At 40.8% G+C, this 20,973-nt stretch overlaps 2 protein-coding genes across 6 annotated transcripts in view; one reads left to right on the plus strand and one right to left on the minus strand.

Annotated features, from left to right (window-relative positions):
- The window catches only part of ELP2 (elongator acetyltransferase complex subunit 2), a 39,260-nt gene extending 27,957 nt beyond the window's left edge, over positions 1-11,303 (minus strand). For 2 of the 5 annotated variants that reach the window (XM_052787170.1, XM_052787169.1), the window contains exons 1-6: positions 11,170-11,303; positions 11,013-11,091; positions 9,625-9,710; positions 7,689-7,839; positions 6,380-6,457; positions 2,145-2,209 (exon numbers count right to left, since the gene is read on the minus strand). In XM_052787170.1, coding sequence (XP_052643130.1) covers positions 2,145-2,209; positions 6,380-6,457; positions 7,689-7,839; positions 9,625-9,710; positions 11,013-11,091; positions 11,170-11,301 — 591 coding nt within the window. In that variant the 5' untranslated portion in view covers positions 11,302-11,303. The other 3 variants (XM_052787173.1, XM_052787172.1, XM_052787171.1) reach the window with 3 other exon arrangements.
- A 162-nt stretch (positions 11,304-11,465) lies between these two features.
- LOC128142253 (uncharacterized) lies at positions 11,466-16,768 on the plus strand. The gene is made up of 3 exons (XM_052788197.1): positions 11,466-11,540; positions 12,268-13,675; positions 15,392-16,768. The coding sequence occupies exons 1-2, from the start codon at positions 11,466-11,468 to the stop codon at positions 13,180-13,182; spliced, it is 990 nt and encodes a 329-aa protein (XP_052644157.1). The 3' UTR covers positions 13,183-13,675; positions 15,392-16,768.
- Positions 16,769-20,973: the final 4,205 nt, after the last annotated feature.

Genomic DNA, 20,973 nt, shown 5'->3' on the forward strand with positions numbered 1-20,973 from the left:
AATTCATGAGTTTACCAAAAGGCAGCCTTTATCAGCTAACTGAATATGCCTCATCCTCCCTCAGAGTATAAGTTTCCTCCAAGTTTCATTAGAATGTCCCGTTATGAACTTACATTCTACCTTGGGGTTCATACAATCTTTTTTAGGATGTTAACTAAAGGAAGAGGTTTCCAAGAGTAACAATTAACAGGACAGAGCTACAGGCCCTTACCAGTTAGAAAAGGATGCAGAAGTTCAGATTCTAATCACTCTTCCACACTAAGTTCTTGTGAAAAATGACAGGATGACACTAACATTTCCTTCAAATACCTCTAAAAGTAGAACTATGGAAGTCATAAAAGGGTTTCAGCAGATCTGAGAGAACCCAACTAAAGAGGAGAACCTCCTTTTAGCAGCTAAGAAGGAATTTACATCAGAAGGCTTACAAGGACATTTTCATTCTGTTAATAGCTGTAATGCACTACGCAGGAACTTTTACTCCACAGGGAATCAAATTTGGGCTCTTCCCTGAGGTCTGTACAGTCTATTTAGTTAAAAGAGACGTTCTGGGAAGGTGAGATAGATACCCACCAGAAGTCCCACTTCATTTAAAAAACAGAGACTCTGAACCCCAACTCTGCCAGGAGAGCTGGTGAAAATACTTCCTAAAATTGAAGGAAAATGTGTGAAAAATAACACATGTAAAATGAGAGAAAATTCCTCATCCTTTGTATGATTAAAGTTTCTTACCTCCAAAAAAAGACAGCAGCATAAACATGCTTATGAAGCTGAAGATAGAGCTTGTTTCTTCCAATTACCTTCCTTTATCCCCCACAGACTGACTGCATTTACAAATGGCTAAGACTGCTGTTATACTCAAAAGTTTGGTCAACAACTGGCAAAAGAAGTTATGGAACTCTGAACACTTCTGGCAGTCAAACTGCATATTATTTGTTAATCTGAACCATACAAGAAAACCATTTCCAGATTTTGAATGAGGAAAATCAACTGCACAACCCCTGACATAAGTCTTTCTTTAGCACACTGAGAATCACAATTGGCATTCTGCCATTGCTAATTCCCAAAGAATGTCATTAAACTCATTTAACTCATGAGCTACATAGGAAAAAAAAACCCGAACCTAAGAAAGTGACCCTTCTTTCCTGCTTAGCAGTCAAGAAATCACTGAACATAGCAGATAAAGGATGAAGTATTTATTTTATGGACAACAACAACAACAAATCTTATTATTGTATGTTGCAGCATGAACAAGCAAAATTATCTATAAAGTAGCTTTTATCTCTCTCTCCAGAAGCAAAAAGGAGTATCTGTTCTTCAATCTCCAAGGGGACTGTGCCTGAACAAATCCAGAAAAGTCATTCCTACATATGTTAGTTAGAGTGGGGGTTTCTGAATGGTAGGTTCACTGGTGCATTGTGGGGCAGCATTTGTGGTTTGAGGGTTTTTTTTAAGGGAGTGATAAGAGAGAAAGAAGAGACATTGACTTCTGTTTTGGAAGACAGTCATTCAACACACTTTAGAGTCTAACAAAACTTCTGAACAGATGCAAGAGAGGACAGAACTTCTTTGTGGCACTCCAAAGGAACGTTTAACTGTATGACAAACTAAAGATAGCTACAGCTTCCAAGTAATACATGAAAAATGTGCATGCTTTTAGAAGATCAGACACTCCTTCAAATATTTCATTCCACATTCAGAAGCATTCAGCACAAAGAGCATACTTGGCAACAAACATACAATTCCACAGATAGAAACTATATCGGTTTTATTATAAGAATTTATAGACTGAAAGTAACATAATTTCCGTATGAACCATTCAATACACGGATACTCAGTAAAGAAGGACAGTTGTAGCTATTTTATGTCAGCGAGAACAGAAACACAGGCTATCTTCACACAGGGGAGAAAATAAGAAAAACTAACACTTTTATGCACTGAATCAAACTTCAACATTCTGTATATACACTTCATCATTACCTAGAAAAATGGATGAACTATTTAACAGAGGTAGTTGTAGGTGATGGCTATCTAGAAACAGACAGTAGTTATTGAAGAACCTCAAAAAAAATCAGCAGCACATACAGAAAGAAAAGAAGCAGAAGAACTGAGTAATGTTCTGAGCAAGAGACAAAAACTGTAATTACCTGGCCATTCTGCTGTATAAACAAATGTATTTTGCAGTCATCACCACCACAAGCCAGTATTGGTACTGGGGGGAGAAAAAAAAACCAAACCTCTTCATTAATCAAGTTACAAAATCTAATATTCTAGGATATGAAAAATTATATAAATAACATAAAAATCAATATAGTATCAACAAATACATTAATACAAACAGACAGGCAAGCATGATACCACTTTTTTATGTTGTCTAAATAAGACACCTAATACTGTTTGAAATAAACTAGTATTTCAAGAACACAAAACTTTCAAGTTATTTTGGCATGTAAATAATATCTACAAATACTTAAGATGCTAAAGAGTAGTTTCCTTCAAGCTCACATATCTGTAGGAATTTCAAGTATTAGGGATTTTTAATTATGTTTATTTTATTGATTTCAACAGGCATTTGCTCTAAATACAAAAGGAGCAAGCAGCAAAACAAATTGACTCAGAATAATACAGTTCAACTCCGAAGTCAACTGAAGTAAGTATATAGATGGAGGCAGCATAATTATTACACAGCAAATAAAAAGACAGACAAAAAAAGGAAGACAGACCACCACTCACTGTACACAAGGATTTGAAAGCAATTAACATTATTATACACCTACTCAAGTCTTGAGTAGTAGTTTACTTCCAGGAGCTATCTAGAAAGTGTGCAAAAAATTAACATCTATTCAATCAAACCAGACAAAGTTACGTCTAAGGGGAAAACAAGAGAAGTTGGGCAGTATATTAGTTCACCTCTCCCACAGAAAATCATGCGGAAACACAGTTAACCCTTACTCCACTCTTTCTGGGTCATAAGGATGAAGTAGTACTGCTAGGGACTGAAATAGCAAAAGAAAAGGAATTAATTAGAAAAGTATGAAGAAATAAGTTATCGGGGCTAGACATTCACATTTCTCAAGTCTGGGTAGAAAACAAAATACTAAGTTTCACTAAAATCAGCTACTTAATTTAAAAACTAAATGTCATCCCTTTAAAGAGATAATTTTATCTTTATTATGGAGAGACCAAAAAAATCAACTTGAATATTCATAATAAGTTTATGCTCTATGCTAATTTCCTCTTTCTGCCTGTACCAAATCTGTACCTAGCTATCTGCTGCTCCTCTCGCACTTCTAAGTAACATTTCACATTCTTAGACCTCCATCACTTGCTTCTTCTCTCCAACCTCTAAGTCACATTTCACCTCCCTCTCCTCCTTGCCTTACACGGGACCAAAAAAAGACTGCTTTGGACTGGAGGTAATGAGCTGTTTTGAAAGAAGACCTGGTCTTCAGGTCCATGGAAATTGGGCAAGAGTGAGGGTTTTTTCCATGAAATACGATACAATATATGTTCTTGGAGCCTGTCCTGAGAAGTACATTTTATGGGTCATTACAGTAATGACATTATTCAATGGAATAAAAGTTTGACTAATAAAAACAAGAAGAGTATTATGATCTAATTGCTGTATCAGACAAATGCAAAAGCTTTCACTCAAAAAGTTCTATCAAGAAGTATACAACTGGCAAAACCAGACAAGTATACGGTTTTTCACATAAATGCTCTAGACTATTAGAATTTGGATCTGATTAAGTCCTGCAAAGGAAATAGAAAAAATTAGTTGGAAACTGTGGCCCAACTGCAATGGGGACAGTGTGATCAGCAAAGTTTTTCAAGTTCACTCGCTCTTTTCTTCATCTGTTGCAATTCAGTTCTGAGGAGACAATTCTTATTTGTCAGAGGCCAAGCTATGGCACCACAATTATCCACGCAGTAGCAAGAATCACAGTATATGACAAAAGAGCTGATCAAGATCTGTAAAACAGTAAATCCTATTCCCAGCATTTTAGAAGCAGTTTCTGCAGGCACTGCAAGGCAGAAAGCAACCAACCAACCAACACAGTATGAAGCTTTTCTTCAAGACTCAGAAAACAACTGTGAAGAAACTCCTTAACTAAGAGGCTGCCAGTAACATGCTTAAGGTATACTCTAGCTGCAAATGATTGTTCAGGTTTTTATGAGGAGTCTATTGGCTTTCCCCATTTGACTTCTTCACAAAAATGGTTCTTAACTTTTTTTTTTTTTTAATCATTTATTTTCAAGGACAATCAGTTAAAATACTAGACACCATGAACTTCAATGTCTTTTGAAAGTTAAAGCATCCATTACATATGAATCAATTTTCAATGCAAGCTTTAAATTTCTTTGCTTGGTGAAATTAGAGGTTATTCTGTATTTAATTTCTGACTTAAGAACTGCAGATTGTCCTCAAGAGAAAAGCTTCTTTAAATCTTAATACAGCTGCCAACATAGCCTTCATAAAGATTTCAGAGCAACTCCTAAAGTTATCATAGATCATTTTTCCCTGAAGCTCATTAAAATTCCAAATTCCCATTACATATTAATGTTTCTGACAAAATGATCAGCAGTGAGATATTTCATAAGATATTTTCAGCTACTTTATTTAGATTTCAGAATTAACACACTCCTCTGAACAGAAACAGTTCAGCTGTATGGACTACTATGTCAGGTCTAGGGAGAAAACACAGAACATGGCTATGCTATATTAAAAGTCCCTTTATGGATTTCTAGGGCACACATTTCTAACCATACATCTATGGTTCAAAATCTAGACTATTTCTTGACAATTTTAGCAGCACAGATCATTCTTATTGGAAGAGGCATTACAAACATAAGTGTATAGGATTTTTTAAAAATTTCTGTACAAAACCTACACAAATAATTTCTCATTTGAAAATAATTTCAGTTCTTCAGAAAAGTAAAGTACTCTTTTTCAGGTTACGAGTACTGTGTTGTTTTGCGTAACTAATTTGAATTGGGATGGGAACAGCCATAATAAAGTTGCTCTAAACACAACTTTAAGCAACACTGGATTTTGAGGACTGGGAGATTTTCACAGCAAAATAAAATGCTTGCTATTCCACCATTTAAAGAAGCTTCAAGCACTCCATGCAATTTTGGTTTCAGAAGCATTTACTTTTAAGAATTAACATGATAATCTTCATTTAAGGTTTTTCCAAAATGTATGGTCACTTCTCTTGTATACAACATGATTTTAATGTTAAAAGATGCACTACTCTAGAGTGTTACAGTGAGAGTTTCTTACCTGAACAGTATCATAAATGAAGAAATAATCTATTGCTTTGCAATATGAATTTTATATTCATTAAACTGGCACCACAGACACTTCACTTCTAATGAAAATTCACACCAGAGGTAATGATTTTAATTTACTCTCAAGCCTTTTAAGTTCATCTCAACAAGCACCTGTTAGTATATTTACAGGAGAAATAGAGAGGTTTAAAGTTCTTTAGCAGTGCAGATGCTGCTTTTGCTATCAGACACACTCTGGAAATGGACATTAGCATTTCCAAATGAGACAATGCATCTTGACAGAGCTTTCATATCTCCCAGAATTATCACAAGCCAAGGAATAAAACAAGCTTCTGTATAACTGCTCTGGAGGCATACAATCAAACAACACATCAGCATGGAACACATGCAGCGAATAGTTGAAAACTCTAGATGCAGTAAGAAACTTTAGTACTTTTTGTCTTAGGAGCCTGGAACTCCTCCATCCAATCCAGGTGAAAGGCTCCAATGATACTTAAACACAAACCCAATTCAACATATGTATCTGGCTTGAGGATACATTTAGTTTAAAAAAAAAAAAAAAAGCTTCTACAGATTTGCAACAGAAGAACGTATCTGTGGCAGGCTACAAAATCTGAACATTTATGTTAATGGAAAACTATATAAACCATACCGAACAGTCAGGTTAAAGTTGTTCAGCATCTCAATTTTTTCACATTTAAGACTGAACAGGTGATAAACACTGCTCATTAATCTGCAATTTTTGATGTAGGCCTGAAGATTCTTTTTCTGGATCTTGCCCTTCAATGCAAGTGACAAGAACAAATATATGCAGCAGCACCACAAGGAGTGGGTGGAACTAACAGCATCATCCTATGCCGTTCACTTACAGCCCCGCTACCCCCTTTTTACACTGTAATCCGCCAGTATTCTAATGGCTAAGAAGAGTTCAGTGAAAATCTTTAGATACAAGCAGAGGCTTAGGCCAATTCCGTAGAAAACAAAAAATATGGCACAAGGGCCTGGAGTCGGTCAAATGAAAATCTACTTGGGGGACTTCTTAGATTTTATGTTTCCTGCATTGATATTTAAGATGTGCAGCTGTACTTACCATTGCTGCCAGGCAAGAAGGATAAGCAGACATCCATAACAAATCCATTTCCAAACTGCAGAATTTCAATGCATTTAGCTGGAAAACAAGAACAGATAGTGTTGATCTCATTCATCATAAGTATTACAGTTACACTGTCACTTCCTACTACATTATGTAGTTAAAATTTCCCATTCAATTTTATTTTAAGGAGCTAAAAAACTCCTACTTTTTTCAGAAGACTAAATAATGTTATCTTCTGCGGGGCCACAGAAATTCATCCAAAGTTAGCTGAGTTAGAACGTAAGTCACTATTCTCCACCGAGTATTCAAGCTGTACAGCTTCACTGTGGTAACACATCAAAAGTGATAAATGTTGCAAATTATATCCTGTGGCAACTGTATTCACTACACAGGAAGCTAAAACTGAATCCATTTGCTACAAGGGCAGGTAGAGAGATGAGCAAAAACCTGCAAATACCCCTGAGACCCTAGAAGTGGTTAAACTGGTAAGCCATCAAGATCAGAGTAACCAATAGGATAGCAGAAAAACCTCTCTCCAGAAGCAGAATTGGTCCTTCCATCACTGGAACCCACAACAGAAAGACAAATAGGAAAGGACAGGACTTCACGGTGTTCTTTGGGAGCATGAGAAATGCCTTCCAGAACACGGGACTGAAGATTGGCAACTCTATTTCTCTCATGTAGGCAAGGCAATGCGAAATCCTCAAGTACACCAGATAAGGAAGAAAGTAGCTTGAGAGATGCAGTCAGTACAAGTCAGTTAGCAAATAACACTTTAAATCTAGATTATCCACCCTATTTATTTATTATGCATTTCAAAGAGCTGTTCTCCCATGTGCCCATGCAAGAACCTACTACCCCAAACTTCACTGAACTCAAGTCAATAGTAACAGCCAAGTGACCAGTTTAACCTCACCTTTCTAACCCCAGCATTAATCGTTTTACTAATACACGTTACTTCACATACACATACAGGTAGTCCGCCCCCACGTTACAGGGCAAAATGATGGTTTGGATTATCAGATTCTGAATACATATTAAAAAGAAACAAGTAAATTCAGCCAACGCATCACTGATGAAAACCAAAGATAAATCATTCCGGACAACAAATCTGACCCAAAGCTGTTAAACTAGTATGACCCTCAGCTTTCAAAGAGCAATGCAGTGGTTTGATGTACCAAAGTTTGAACAGAAATCAATGTAGTTGCATTAAAAGATGTTAGTATTTAGCCAAGTACTTCAATGGATAAGCATTCATCATTTTTATTAAACCAGTATGTTGTTCCTAATGTTAAAAAAATGTTACCTTCTGAACCATGCCGAGACCAGATTCTCACAGTAGAGTCAGAAGCTGCAGAAGCTATTAGGAGACCTAAATCAGGTTCATCTGACTGGTAGACAGCATCCACAGCACAAACAGCTTCAGCATGGCCTTTGAGAGGAATGCTTTTCACAAGCTGAACACATCAGAAAGTTTTACAAAGTTTTAAATTCCAGTAAATTATCTGAGAGAATTTTTAAAGCCATTTTAAGAAATAAAATAACTTAATACTGAAAACAAGTTGTATACCTGCAATGGCAGAGCATTTGCTAAGCTATGCTTAAGCTATAGCATATTCCAGGAAAACACAGAGAAGGGATACAGCACTAATGAGTATTAACTTGGTAAGATTTTGTTCAAAGCTGAACAGAATTAAATGTTCCTGTGTACACTGTACAAACCTCGCCATACCTTGAGGAAAGCTGAAAATAGTATAGAAATTAGGAAGAGCAGTTTTCCTTCCTTTTTTTCCTTCTCTTGCCCCTCACCCTAAGGAACATCTCATAAAAGTTTGGAGAGCCTTAGTGAAGGAGATGGAGCAGAAAACATTGGAATAAGTAGCAGCTACAGCAGCTCTAGCAGCAACGTTTAGTGTGTTCTCACAAATCAAAACAGCTTTTTACTCCTTCAAAATACCAACATGAAAAACAAAAACTCTAAATTTAGACTTAAGTACCTACTTTCTTAAAGAATGACTACAGGCAATTCAATTTGTAATCTGTTGCTCCTAAACACAAAGAGCAAAACGAGAAGCTTTTATTTCTGTGACCAGAAGTCATCCAGCATTTATCCAAATTTTGTCATAAACGCACTTCACATATCTTTCCAAAATATAGCCTGGTAGGCACCAGTAAGAACTTTTGATTGGTCCAATATAGAACTTTGCCTGTTTTTAAGGATTTACATTAGTCTAGAACTGCCGTTAAAATGTGCACATTTAGCCACATTCTTTTTCAAAGACTGCCATAAGGCTGTGTACCACTCAGCGGAAATGGTTAATAAAGAAATCTGTAAGTTATTTTAAATAAATACGTAAACAGTTACAATGGGTCAGGATCAAAAATTATTTCTGAGAACATTCCCCCATCAAACTAGGTACATTTCCCCCTAGTATGCATTCTTGTGCATTTTAAAATGCCAAGTCTAATCTAGTTTGAGATAGCCTATAAAATGGGTTACCTACACAGCCATTCACAAATCAATGCCTGATAAGTAAGATTTTAAAAGTTAGGTAATAAATTAAAGTATTTTTTCATCTAAATTTCAGTTCATTCTGAAGGCTCTTTTATACCATACTCCATCTTTTGCCTTACATTTTACAGTATGAATAATAAATTAGCATGTCTCTTCTCAATTTCTCTGACAAAACTCAATTGTTGCACAGATTTTTTTTTTTTTTTTTTTTTAAACACCTACCCCAACTTGTATATCATCCTGGTAAGACTACCTATATATATACACCTACAAACACTACACTGTTACACAGATTGCCCAGAAATCACCAGAAACGGATATAAAGAAATGAGGAAGAAGGGTACAGGAAACATCAACTAAAAATGAACCTCACAGTTTGAAGATTTTAAGGCAGTTTAAAGGAAAGTGCTACATGAGATCAGCAAGCTGGCGACTCAAGAACAGACAAACAGCATCTTTTAGACATGCTAGACAAATCCACCTGATGACTGGTTAGCTAATTTCTTAATGAAGGCTGATTTGAAATAGATAAACTGCAGAAAAGAAGAAACAACATTTAAAGTAAAACACAGCATGACAGAATACCAACAATTCGAAGGAGATGCACACGGGGTTCAATAGTTAAGGTAAAACAAAGAGGTAGGACTAATACGGACAAAACACATAATTTGTAGCGCGTGAGAAACTAGGGCAGGGGGAGCTTTAAAAAGAGGTTATTCCTGCTTACCTGATTATCCCACGTTCCTGTTCCATTCCATTCCCAAATAATGAGTTGTTTATCAGATCCACCAGAAATTAACTCTGTTTCAGAAGCTGAAATATATGTTTTGTTAAGTTTTGTGAACACTTACTTTGTAACAGCAGTCAACAACATAAGCAGTTACATTGGTTACTACTCACAAAATATCAGATATCAACTGTAAGCAAAGTTTCCATCAAAATAAAGTATGGCTAATATGAGTTGCACTGTGCAAGGCAGCTTAAGAGCAAAGGTATTCTCTAAGACAACATAAAGACAAAAGTCACAGGAACATTTAAACTACTGTATGAATGTGATAAAGATATCTTTCCAAAAAGGTTCTCAAATCCAACAGTGGAATTTAATATTTTCTTTTTTTGTTTGGTCTTTTTGGAGAATAGGAAAATAAAGCAAGTGAAATCTAACCAAACAGAATTCAAAGCTTCACATGAAAATTTAATTCCCAAGTTCCCTGAAAATAATTTCTTTTAATCAACCTTAAGAAGAAAACGTTTTAGTGCAACCTGTTGAAAGGATAGCAGTTTATATCACTATTAAAAAGGAACGTTTTCACCTCAGCACTTTCCCCCCCAAAAAGCAAAAGGCATGTCACATCAACAGGCTAATCCACGGCCCCATTTCTCTTTGTCAGTGAGCTTCTGTAAATGCCTAAAGGCAAGAATATGTGCCTTTGAAAAGTCTGCACTGAGCAGCTTTAAAGCCTGGAATTACTATCAAACAAAAACCTTATAACAGTGTCAAACGTTTCCAACCTGAAAGATTATTTTTTCGTGGATACGACCTCTGTGCAACCTACAGCTTTATAGTCAGAGATTTCTGAAAAGTCACTGCAAGTCATTTTACAAAGTCAAAATGCGCCAATCTCCAAAGCCTGCCTAAAGACCCCGGTGGCAGCACAAGTGTCTGTCACAGCCGCCGATCCCTCTCGGAGCCACCGCAGCCCCAGGCAAAAAAACAGCCTCGGGGGCTGCCGTCGGCTGCGGGGCCCGGAGAAGACGGACCGACCGCATCCCCTCGCTTACCGGACAGCTCACCCGGCTTTGGGGGGGCCGGAGGGGTGTCACATTCCTGCGGAGCCACGCGTTAAAATCCCGGCTGGGAAGGTGGCCGCAAGGCCAGAGGACGCGCTGGAAGCACCCCAGCTCCTTATTACTTTCAGTTTGCCCCGCAGACCCTCTGTTGCCGGCCCTCCCGCCTCACCTCCCCAGCGAGGGCCAGGCCAGCACCGCCCGCGGCCCTGAGGGGAAGCGGCCCCGGCCCCCGCCGCGGCAGACATCCCACCCCCCGCGGCCCCACGACCCGAAGGGACGGGGAGCGACGGGCGGGTAGGGGGGTAGAAAGGCCGCGCTACTCACCCCCGTCCCGCCGGCGGACCCAGCGCACGCAGTTCACCCTGCCGGCGTGGCCGCGGAGGACGGCGACCGCCCGCCTCACCTGCGGGAAGAGAGGGAAAGCACTCAGCGTGAGGGAAGCCGCGCTACCTCGGCCCCGGCCCACAGCGCCTCAGCTCACCGCCGGCTCGTAGAGAACGACGTCGCGGCAGCTGCCGAAGGCGAGGAACCCCCCCCGCCCCCAGGACACGGCCCCGCCGCCCGCCCGATTAGCGCAGCAGGCGACGTGACAGACTTCCACGGGCGCCGCCATCTTGTCCCCCCCACCACCCAGGGGCGCGTGCGCGGCCTCGCGGCAGCTGCCGTAGCAACCGGCCCCGCCGCGGCGTCCGGGGGGGCGGGGCCTGAGGGGCGAGGGGCGGGGCGAGGGGCGGGGCGAGGGGCGGGGCGTGCCCACGGCCGTTGGGGCGGGCGGCGATGGCGGGCCCCTGTGAGGCGAGGAGCGGCCCCGACCGGCTCGGTTTGGCCGTGCGGCCCCGGCTTGGTCTGGCCGTGGGGTGAGGGAGAGCTAACCTAAGTTCTGGGTGGCTGTGGGGAGAGCCCGGTTCGGGGTTTGGTGTGAGGGAGCCCCGCCGGCCGGGCCTCGCCGGCGCAGAAAGCCCGCGCCGGTGGAGGAGCTTGAAAAGAGGGCATTGAAAGCAGTGAAACCGGAATTAGTTTGGGGTTTGGGTTTGGTTTTTTTTTTTTTCTACGGGGACAGTTTTAATCTGTATCGCACCTTTTTTCAAACACTCAAAAGGTTTAAAAAGTTCTAAGCTTTTCTAGGGGTTTTTTTTTGTGCATAGAAGTTGATTCCAGATGTGCCTGAGTATCAGAGATCATGGTCTTACCATCCATTTCTGATCTGGTTCCATCACCTGTAAAGCTTCCCTCTGATAAAGAATCATTCTTAAGTCACTGAGTTCAGGTTGTGTTTAATATTACGGTTTATTACCAATGTCCTGAACTGTCATAGAAATCATGGCAATTTGCAACTGAGCAATGGCCAGGGCCCCCAGTGGGGTGATCTGGATATGTCTGAGTACCTCTATTTTTCAAGACAAAAGATGAGATCATAGCAGATTAGAGAATTACATCTGTTAAATTTTTATTTTTTTATTTATTGATATATTTATTGCCCTCCCTAACCAAGAAATTCAAATCAAGAAAGGTATATGCTGCAGTAGTAGTCTAGTTTTACTTGCATAGTTACTGGCCTAAAGAAATGGGATCATGAGAGGGTATTACGCTATATGGATGCGCTGTGAACTGTTTCAGCCATTTGGCTTCACAAGCTCAAGGATTTTGCCAGTTTCCAGTGGCTACAGATGCAACCTGCTACCCCACAGGCTGTGTAGGAGTCTCAGCGGGACCTTCGAGACATCCACTCTGCCTCCAAACGCTCTACCCTACATGTGCAGAAGGCCCTGGAGCAGAGGCCAGGCTGAAGTATAAAGGGACTGCTCTGCAACAGAAAGTGTGGAAAGGGAGAGGAAACAGAGATGTGACTATCTACAGCTGTCCGGTGCTTCCTGCCCCCAAATCGCACCTGGAATATCATGAAATAATCGAAGCTGAACTGAAAAGCTGGAAAGCCTTGGGTAGAGGGAGAAGACAGCTCTACGTGACTGTGCAGGGAACGGGGCGGGGGGTGCAGGAAGAGAAGCAGCAGAAAGCAAGCAGGCATCCAGGGGAAGCACTCTGTGTAGCACAGGCAACACTTCGGACCCTAAATCACTCCTGCCTGGCCTTTATCTCCCCATGTGCCTGCACGTTTATGAATACTGGCTGTTGGCAGCGCTGTAACCTGACACAAAAATATTGCAGCTTGGCACGTCTTTTTCCAGTGGGTATGAGAGGAAGGAAACTCTGCCTGATCACATACAAGATACAGCCAGAAATGTTAGCTGCTAAGGGAACAAATGACTCCTTGCACAAAAATGCACGGATCCAGTCATCAAAGCATGCTTTAACTGAGGAGTGCTGTCCCGGAGGATGGAGGATGGCTGCACAGCAGTCAGGTTGCGCAGCAACCCCCGCACTCAGTGTGCCCTGCCAAGGTCGCAGTCCAGCGGGAGGAGGTCGGGCACTGCCAAAAAGCTGGGGCATGTTACAGGAGTTGCATTTGTTGCTGTGGGAACGAAGCTGGCTCTGACTGTGATTGTGGGCACAAGTGTAGGCTTTTCCAAGATGGATTTGGGTGGGGGATTCCTCTATGACATGAGAAGTTTACTCATCTGATAGATAACCTGCTGATGATGATGTCCTGTAAAGAGGAGGGCCCTGGGCGCTGCTTGTGTTGTAGAGATTTGGAGGTGCACATCATGCCTGAGGGTGTGAGGGCACTGTAGCCCCATGCTGCAGGGTTTTGTGAGGCTGGGCCTCGCAGATTTGGGCCACCACCTCGGGGATGATGCTTTCCCAGGCAACTTGAGGGAGCACATTGCGGAGCACTGCTAGCGCCAGGTATTGCCAGTGATTGCCTCCTTTCTGCCACAAAGGTCTGGCACTGTCACCCCCGTGCCACGCCGACACCTCCCAACACCGAGAGAACTGGGATAAATCAACACAGAATATGGACTTGAAAGTGCCATGGGGAATGCTGTAACAGGACCACAGTGGTATGGCCAAAAAGCATGGGAAGCTGGGTATGTTCCAGACAGATCAGCCTAGACAAGCCCAGTTTCTTACACACTTTTTGTAAGTATTATGTCTGACCAAGTCCTCTCTCACGTGGGATGCTGGGCCTTTGGTCTAACCCAAGAAAGTTTTTTTCTGAGTTCTGACGTTACAGGATCTTCTCTTAAGTCTGAAAAATGGAAATACCTGGAGGGCAGTGTATGAGAAATTTAGAATATTGGATAATTATGACAGAATTAATATGCCTTTTAGGAACACGTACATTATAAGGAAGTAATGGTGGTGGTCAGTAATGTTCCAAGGATGGAAGAGGACATACTCTGGGCTAGTCACCAACTGCCAGTCTTCGTTCATGGCTGGTGTCCTTACTGAATTCAAATCTGTCCTTGCTGTTTTCCTTCATCTCCCCAGAAAATAACTTCTTCATTTTTCAGAAATATATGTAAAAATAATCATCCTCTTTTTTCCCCCTTTGGTGTAATTTTTGAGGCACAAGAAGAACTCAATTCACTGAAAAACAGAAAAGGTTGTGATGGTGCCTAAGCAGACTTCAGAAGTCACTCTGTAGCCTTGTTCACATCTTTTATGTGTCCCAGTTTGGTTCTGCCAATGGAGTTACATCAACAAATTCCCATAAGGGAGATATTATTCATACTCACAAAAGGTTTCTTTAGCTTAAAATAAATTCACCAGTTAGATATTGGAATAATTTCTCTTATTCCAATAGCAAAACAGTCATTTTGATGGTAAACTCAAGTCTTCAAGTCAGGTTTGGCAGGCAGAGGTGGCTTAGCGATCTTTGTGTGCTCCCTACCGAACTCAGTTATGCCCACAAGCTTTTAGATAGAGACTGAGAAAATACAACACTAGTCAAAAAATGAGAAATACTATTTAATATATTTATCTAATTATGTCTAAATAATGGTGTGAAAATACAATAATGTTGCAAATATGTTTCCACTTCCTGCAGAATGTTTCCAACCTATTATACAGCATTTTTAGCCTCATCTTCTTTTCTGGTTTTATGAGGAAAATACAGTGTTGGATATATATTGCACATATTGTTAATTGAATGCATGTTGAGAAGAAATCTGCTCTTTGATAGGTTAAAGAAAAGTTTTAGGCTTTTCTTTATTGGGTGGGGTCTTGGTGTAAAGGAATATGTATTATTAGACACGGGTCATTCTGCATACCATGAAAAGCAACGATCATATCTTAGGTTTAAAGTTTAATTATGTGCAGTTTAATTCTACAGAAGAATGTTTAAAAGTTGTTAAATTAGCAAAGCCAAGTACTTAAAGGTTGGGGGCTTTGTTCTTCTTGTATTTGTTGAACTTAGCCTGTCTTTATTTGTCTTCATTGTATCCACGCCTTATGAAGTAATCATTAATGAAGTTACTTCATACTCAAATTACTGCCTGCTATTTTTACTGTAGGTTGCTTGCCTCCAGTAGCAACCTGGATGAATAGTGCCTGGTGAACAAGGCAGCTATGCAGTATTTCAATTTCTCCGCATTAGTTATATCGTGGCCCTAGGCCTAATTTGCTGTACGGTATTCTTAGCACAGAATTATCCTTTTCCTCATAGCCTTTTTTTTTTGTGACTCCCACTGCCACAGTACCTGAATGTCTCAGAAAAATGTATGAATTATATTTTTCTTTATAATGTCACTGTTAGGCAGAGGGGTATTATATTCATTTTCTGAGTGACAATTTCCTCCTAGGACCAGAATTCATAACAAAAGTGGCATAGTTCTTCAGGGATGAAGCGCCCAATGTGGAAGACACAGGACGGCATTTGGGAGAGGGACTAACCACCCGCAGCACCCGTTGCCTCCAGCTGGGACTGCAAGCGTTTAAAACTTTTGGAAATCAGATTCCAGCATGGGGACACTCCTGACGGCTTCTGTGGGGCCAGGGTTTCACCTGAAGGATCAGAGCTGGAGCACTGAGAAAATAAATAATAAACAATAGTGACCAAAACCATAAAGATGAGTTTAAATTATTTGCCAGCTTCACAGAGGATATCCGGACAACAGCTAGGAACAACGCCATTACCTTCAACATCTTGAGTACAAATCCAGCCTCTCCCTGTTTGCCAGTTGTGGGATCTGCTTCAGAAAGTGTTTCAGTGCATGAGGAATGCTACCTCATGGGTTTGCTGGGATTTCTTTCCCTTGACCCTGCATCTACCAGTACGCTACCAGAAGGGATGACATAAAGTTACTGACTGGGTCTATTAAAATTCAGTGTCAGACTAGTTTTTAACTAACTGCCACTGATTGATTCTGGAACTGCTGGTCCTGTGTTCAATAAAAGTTAAGATTTCCAGTGTATCTTGAGCATAATGTAAGCCTGTGGCATCCTTTTCAAATACATTTCTCAAGATAAAAAGAGCAGACATTGTCACATGAATAGATTTAATTTAAAATGTTTAGAATAAGTTTTTAGAGACAATTTCTCCTTTAATTCACCTCACTGAAGACTGAAAGTTGAATGATGCTGGTGAAAAAATTTGAACTGAACTAATCTTGACTATAGCTATTTCCATTTTTCTTGAAGGCTGTATTTTAAGTATTGTATGAATGGCTTATATTCCCACTGCCTAAATGGATTTCTGATTTTCCAAAGAAAAAATAAACTAATTATTTATAAATACCATCAAAATTAGCTCTCCAAACAATGACTGTAATTGCTGGCTGAAAGAAATTCCACAGAAAATCTCTCTGATTTTCTTTTTTTTTTTTTTTAAAGGAAGACCTAATGCAAACATGACCTAGAAAACTGCTTGGGAAACAACAAAAAAAAAAGGATAAAAGGATGAAACAGCTTGTCACATAATCAAACTGATTATGCATTGTGTTTTTGAAGCAGAAGCTCTAAAAGGAGACATGATAATAGGCATGCGTTCCAGTGGGCGTACACATACACACATGAGAACTCAGAAATGTAATCTTGAACAGTTAAAATCATATTTTACACTTCAATTCTGTATTAGCAGCAGTTCTAGCAGTTCTTGTATGACTTGGATAGGATATTGTTCCACACTGTAGAAGAACCTCTTACAAAGACAAAAAGTAAATTCTGTAATATTTTCCTGACGTATCTCTTCATGCTCATTTAAAACTAAACATATTGAATTAATATCAATAGGTCATCTTGTTTGTACACACACATATGTATTTGCATGCAGCCACATCCACTATACATATATTTGTAATGGGTTTGATCCTGAACCGTTGTTGCACAAGTTAACATGATATTTAGTAATTTCCAGAAGGATAAGCCTGATCCAAAGCCTTTGGTGGTCAAAGAGATTCCCGGCATTTGATGAGGGGTCTGGTTACTGACACCAGGAGCTGGCAGACTTTTTTAATCTGTATGGTAATGTCACTCTTCCTTGCTGCTTGGCACTGTCTTACACCCAGTAACTTGGTGAGCACAGGTATGAAAAGTGCTAACCTTCTAGCCCAGCAGTCTGGAGCTGTCACGAGTTTCAGTTAGGAGGGAATACAAAGAGCATTACAGGTTTGTATGAGGAAATCCCCATTCCCGGTGCAAAGTGTGCAAAGACAAACATCTGCTGAGCCTCAGAGCTGCAGGGGAGAGGGGAATACGGCACAGGGTATCCAATGGTCATACACAGCAGCCAGCTCCTGTTGGGTAAAACTTTGTTTCCTAGGAAAGCGTTGTGGTTTAACCCCAGCTGGCAACTAAGCACCATGCAGCTGCTCACTCATTCCCTCCACCCAGTGGGATGGGGGAAAGAATCAGGAAAAAAAAAGTTAAACTCATGGGTTGAGATAAAGGCAGTTTAATAGGACAGAAAACAAAGAAAATAATAATAATAATGGTGGTAGTAATAATAATAATAATAATAACAACATAATTAGAATATACAAGTGATGCACAATGCAATTGCTCACCACCCGCCGACCGACACCCAGTTAGTTCCTGAGCAGCGATCCCTCCCAGCCCCACTCCCCCCAGTTTATATACTGGGCATGATATCACATAGTATGGAATACCCCTTTGGCCACTTTGGGTCAGCTGCCCTGGCTGTGTCCCCTCCCAGCTTCTTGTGCCTCTCCAGCCTTCTTGCTGGCTGGGCATGAGAAGCTGAAAAGTCCTTGACTCAGTGTAAATGCTGCTTAGCAACAACTGAAAACATCAGTGTGTTATCAACATTATTCTCATACTAAATCCAAAACACATTATACCAGCTACTAGGAAGAAAATTAACTCTATCCCAGCTGAAACCAGGACAGAAACGTAACAAACAACTCCCTAATTTCTGTCAAAATACAGTTTCCTTTTTAAAATTACTTTTTTTTTCTTTTTTTTCCTAATGTGAATATTGGTGTACATTGGTGTACAAAGTTTCTGTAGGAGGCAATAATTTATTTGGAAAATTTAATGAACTGCTTTACCACCCATTACAGATGGATTTGTAAGAAAGGCTTGAACCTGTCCCACCGCAGCAGCCATGAAGTGCCCCATGCCATTCAAGTTGGAGTTGGCATCGCAGGTGACTGGTATTATTTTTCCTCTCTCTTGCCCGCAGTGGGACGCAGCCTGGACAGATACCATGGGTGATAGAGGGGAAATAATTATATTTTGAAGGGGAGAAAAAGTGCTTTCTATTTAATGTGGCTCAGCTTAAATAAGCGGTTCAGAAGAAGACTTCATACCACGCTAGCATAAAGAAAACATTGTTAACAAGGAAGGTGTTTCTTACAGAGATAGAAGACTGAATAATACTTGATGGGAAAGAGATTTAGGAGAGAAAAATATTGACCAAACATGGGGAAAAAAAATCCCAATGGTAAATCAGTCAAAGTATACCAGATACAGGAAACTGCAGTGTACTGAACAGGAACTTTTGATACATCTTCAGGTTTAAGGTACTGAGCTCTGCTTTGTACCTAAAGCTGGAGTTCAGCCTCCTTCTTATGCATAATAATTCAAAAAAACATGCTCTTTGCACATTGAGTAAATATTTTGATACTTAAAATAATAAGCCATCCATCAATAAATTTCATATCTACATTGTTCATTCACTATGCAAAGTTACTTTATTTACGAGATGACACAGATACTTTTCACGTATGAAAATATACAGCTAAAGCAACCAAAATAAACAGCAAACAGCCACACAATAGACCCCAAAGTATCAGAAATAGTCATTAAACAAAGGTATAGATCATTATTTTGCCATTCTTGTTTCCTACCTCGCAAATGGAGTAAGCCACCATATGAGATGAAACCTGCCTGGTTTGTCGAAGAGGTGAAGAGAAATGTTAAGACCAAGGTCCAAATCACCAACATAACTTAGGAACCCGATTTCTATTCGATTGCCTAAATGTTTCTGAGGATCCATGCCTACGTCATTTAGCTTAATCTGTGACATAGTTAATTTGACTCACTGGATGAAATAGAAAAAAAGAAGATGAGTTTGCATCAGGAAAACACCGTGAAATGGAGAAATAGGAAAGAATGTTTTATAGAAACAGCGGAAGCTGCATCAGTTTAATCATTTGGACAATCACATATGATGTAACTCAAGTTGGCATTTCCAAGCACCTGAGTTTTAACTCTCAGGTGCTAATGCGTTTTGAGGCAAGTTATTTTGTTTCATTTTTCTTCACACTTCTAGTCATAAATATAACCATTCAAAGAAGTAAAATACCAAAGCAGGGATGGCTAGGGAATGAGGGCAAAAGCAATCTCTGCATTAGTGAGCCTTACAGGGCATTCTGCAAACAGCTTTGCATGAAAGCACCAAGGGGAAGGAGCATATACCAAAAGCCTGCAGTGCACACTGAAATTCACTCATGAAACGCAAACTTCTGCACAGTCAGCAGTACTAATACTTAGAGAGTAGATGTTTACCTTTCATGCTGCATTAACTGTCAGCAAAACTAAACTTACACAAGGCTAGGCTGATGTTTTTGCCTCATTTTCAGTGCATGAAAAATTGTCATTTCACCAAGGAATACTGGCAAGGTAAACTGCAACATTCCTCATAATTCCTTCCCCAGTTCTCCCATTTCTTCCATCCAAAAAGTCCATCATCCATGTAATCAGCAACAGCAAAACTTTTCTTTTGCTTCAGACCATCTTCTACATGTGAAGAAACCTGCATCCACCCACTCTATTCCAGTCTCTTACTTCAGGCTCTTGAAGTTGCAGAGTCTCAGAGAAGACCTAGCCCCTCTCTTTCTCGTCATCTCTGATGCTGCACAGTCTCTGCACAGACCTCCTCCTGCAGCTCCTTAACTTGGTGACACAGATCGTCAATGAGCACACATCTCCTACAGGCTAGAAGACCATGTCCCGCTGTCCCAGCCTCCACGAGAGGCATTCCCTACAGCCCAAGACGTGGAGCGCTGCATCCTCCTGGAGCTCTCTCTGGGTGGAGGCCTCTGGCCTTGCTTGAGCAGGGGGGTTGGACACGATGACCTCCAGAGGTCCCTTCCAACCTCAGCCCTTCTGTGACTCTGTGGTTCTGTTACAGTGAAATCGCTCCAGTGCCTGCTGGGGACCGTGCCCCACAGTGCATCACCGCCATTGCTGAAGACACGGAAGCTGTTCAGAGCAGAGTCGCTACGCGTCCTTCTGCACAAACGTCTGTATGAACTGCCACATCCGTTTGCTGCCTCTGTCACCTCCTTTATGAAATGTTTTCCTGGGTTTGCAATTTATCCTTTCTTTCAGTAGCCTTTCTTTCGATAGCAGGAGTTGGACCTTCAGAGATCCCATCCGGCCTAAACCATTGCATGAGTCCCATAGTTGGTCTACCAGCCGATTGTATTTTCTACAGCCATTGAATTCTGAGTCTGTTCAGCTCTGCTACTCCACCTGGACAAGATGTCCAGCACACAGCTAGACAAGTCCATAATACAATAGGTGAACAATTGGCTGACGGGTCGGGTTCAAAGGCTTCTTGTAAATGGGGTTACATCAGGCTGGCGCCCAGTCACCAGTGGGGTTCCCCAGGGCTCAATTTCAGGGCCAGGGCTCTTTAATGTTAATAATAAATGATCTGGACGCAGGAATCGAATGTACATTAAGTAAATTTGCCGATGATACTAAACTAGGACGAGCTGTGGACTCCCTCAGGGGTGGAGAGGCCTTACAGAGAGATCTGGATAGTCTAGAGAGCTGGGCAGTCACCAGCTGTATGAAATTTAACAAGAGCAAGTGCCAGAGTCTCCACCTGGAATGGGGTAATCCTGGTTATACATGCAAATTGGGGGACAAGAGGCTGGAAAGCAGCCCTGCAGGAAGAGATCTGGGGTTTTGG

This window comes from Harpia harpyja, chromosome 5 (genome assembly GCF_026419915.1).
Source record: "Harpia harpyja isolate bHarHar1 chromosome 5, bHarHar1 primary haplotype, whole genome shotgun sequence".
In the NCBI taxonomy this organism is placed as follows: Eukaryota; Metazoa; Chordata; class Aves; order Accipitriformes; family Accipitridae; genus Harpia; species Harpia harpyja.

Coding starts and splice junctions, on each gene's coding strand:
- LOC128142253 (XM_052788197.1), top strand. CDS start 11,466: ATGGCGGGCCCCTGTGAGGCGAGGAGCGGCCCCGACCGGCTCGGTTTG. Junction 11,541..12,267: donor GGCCCCGGCTTGGTCTGGCC/GTGGGGTGAGGG, acceptor GGATCATGAGAG/GGTATTACGCTATATGGATG.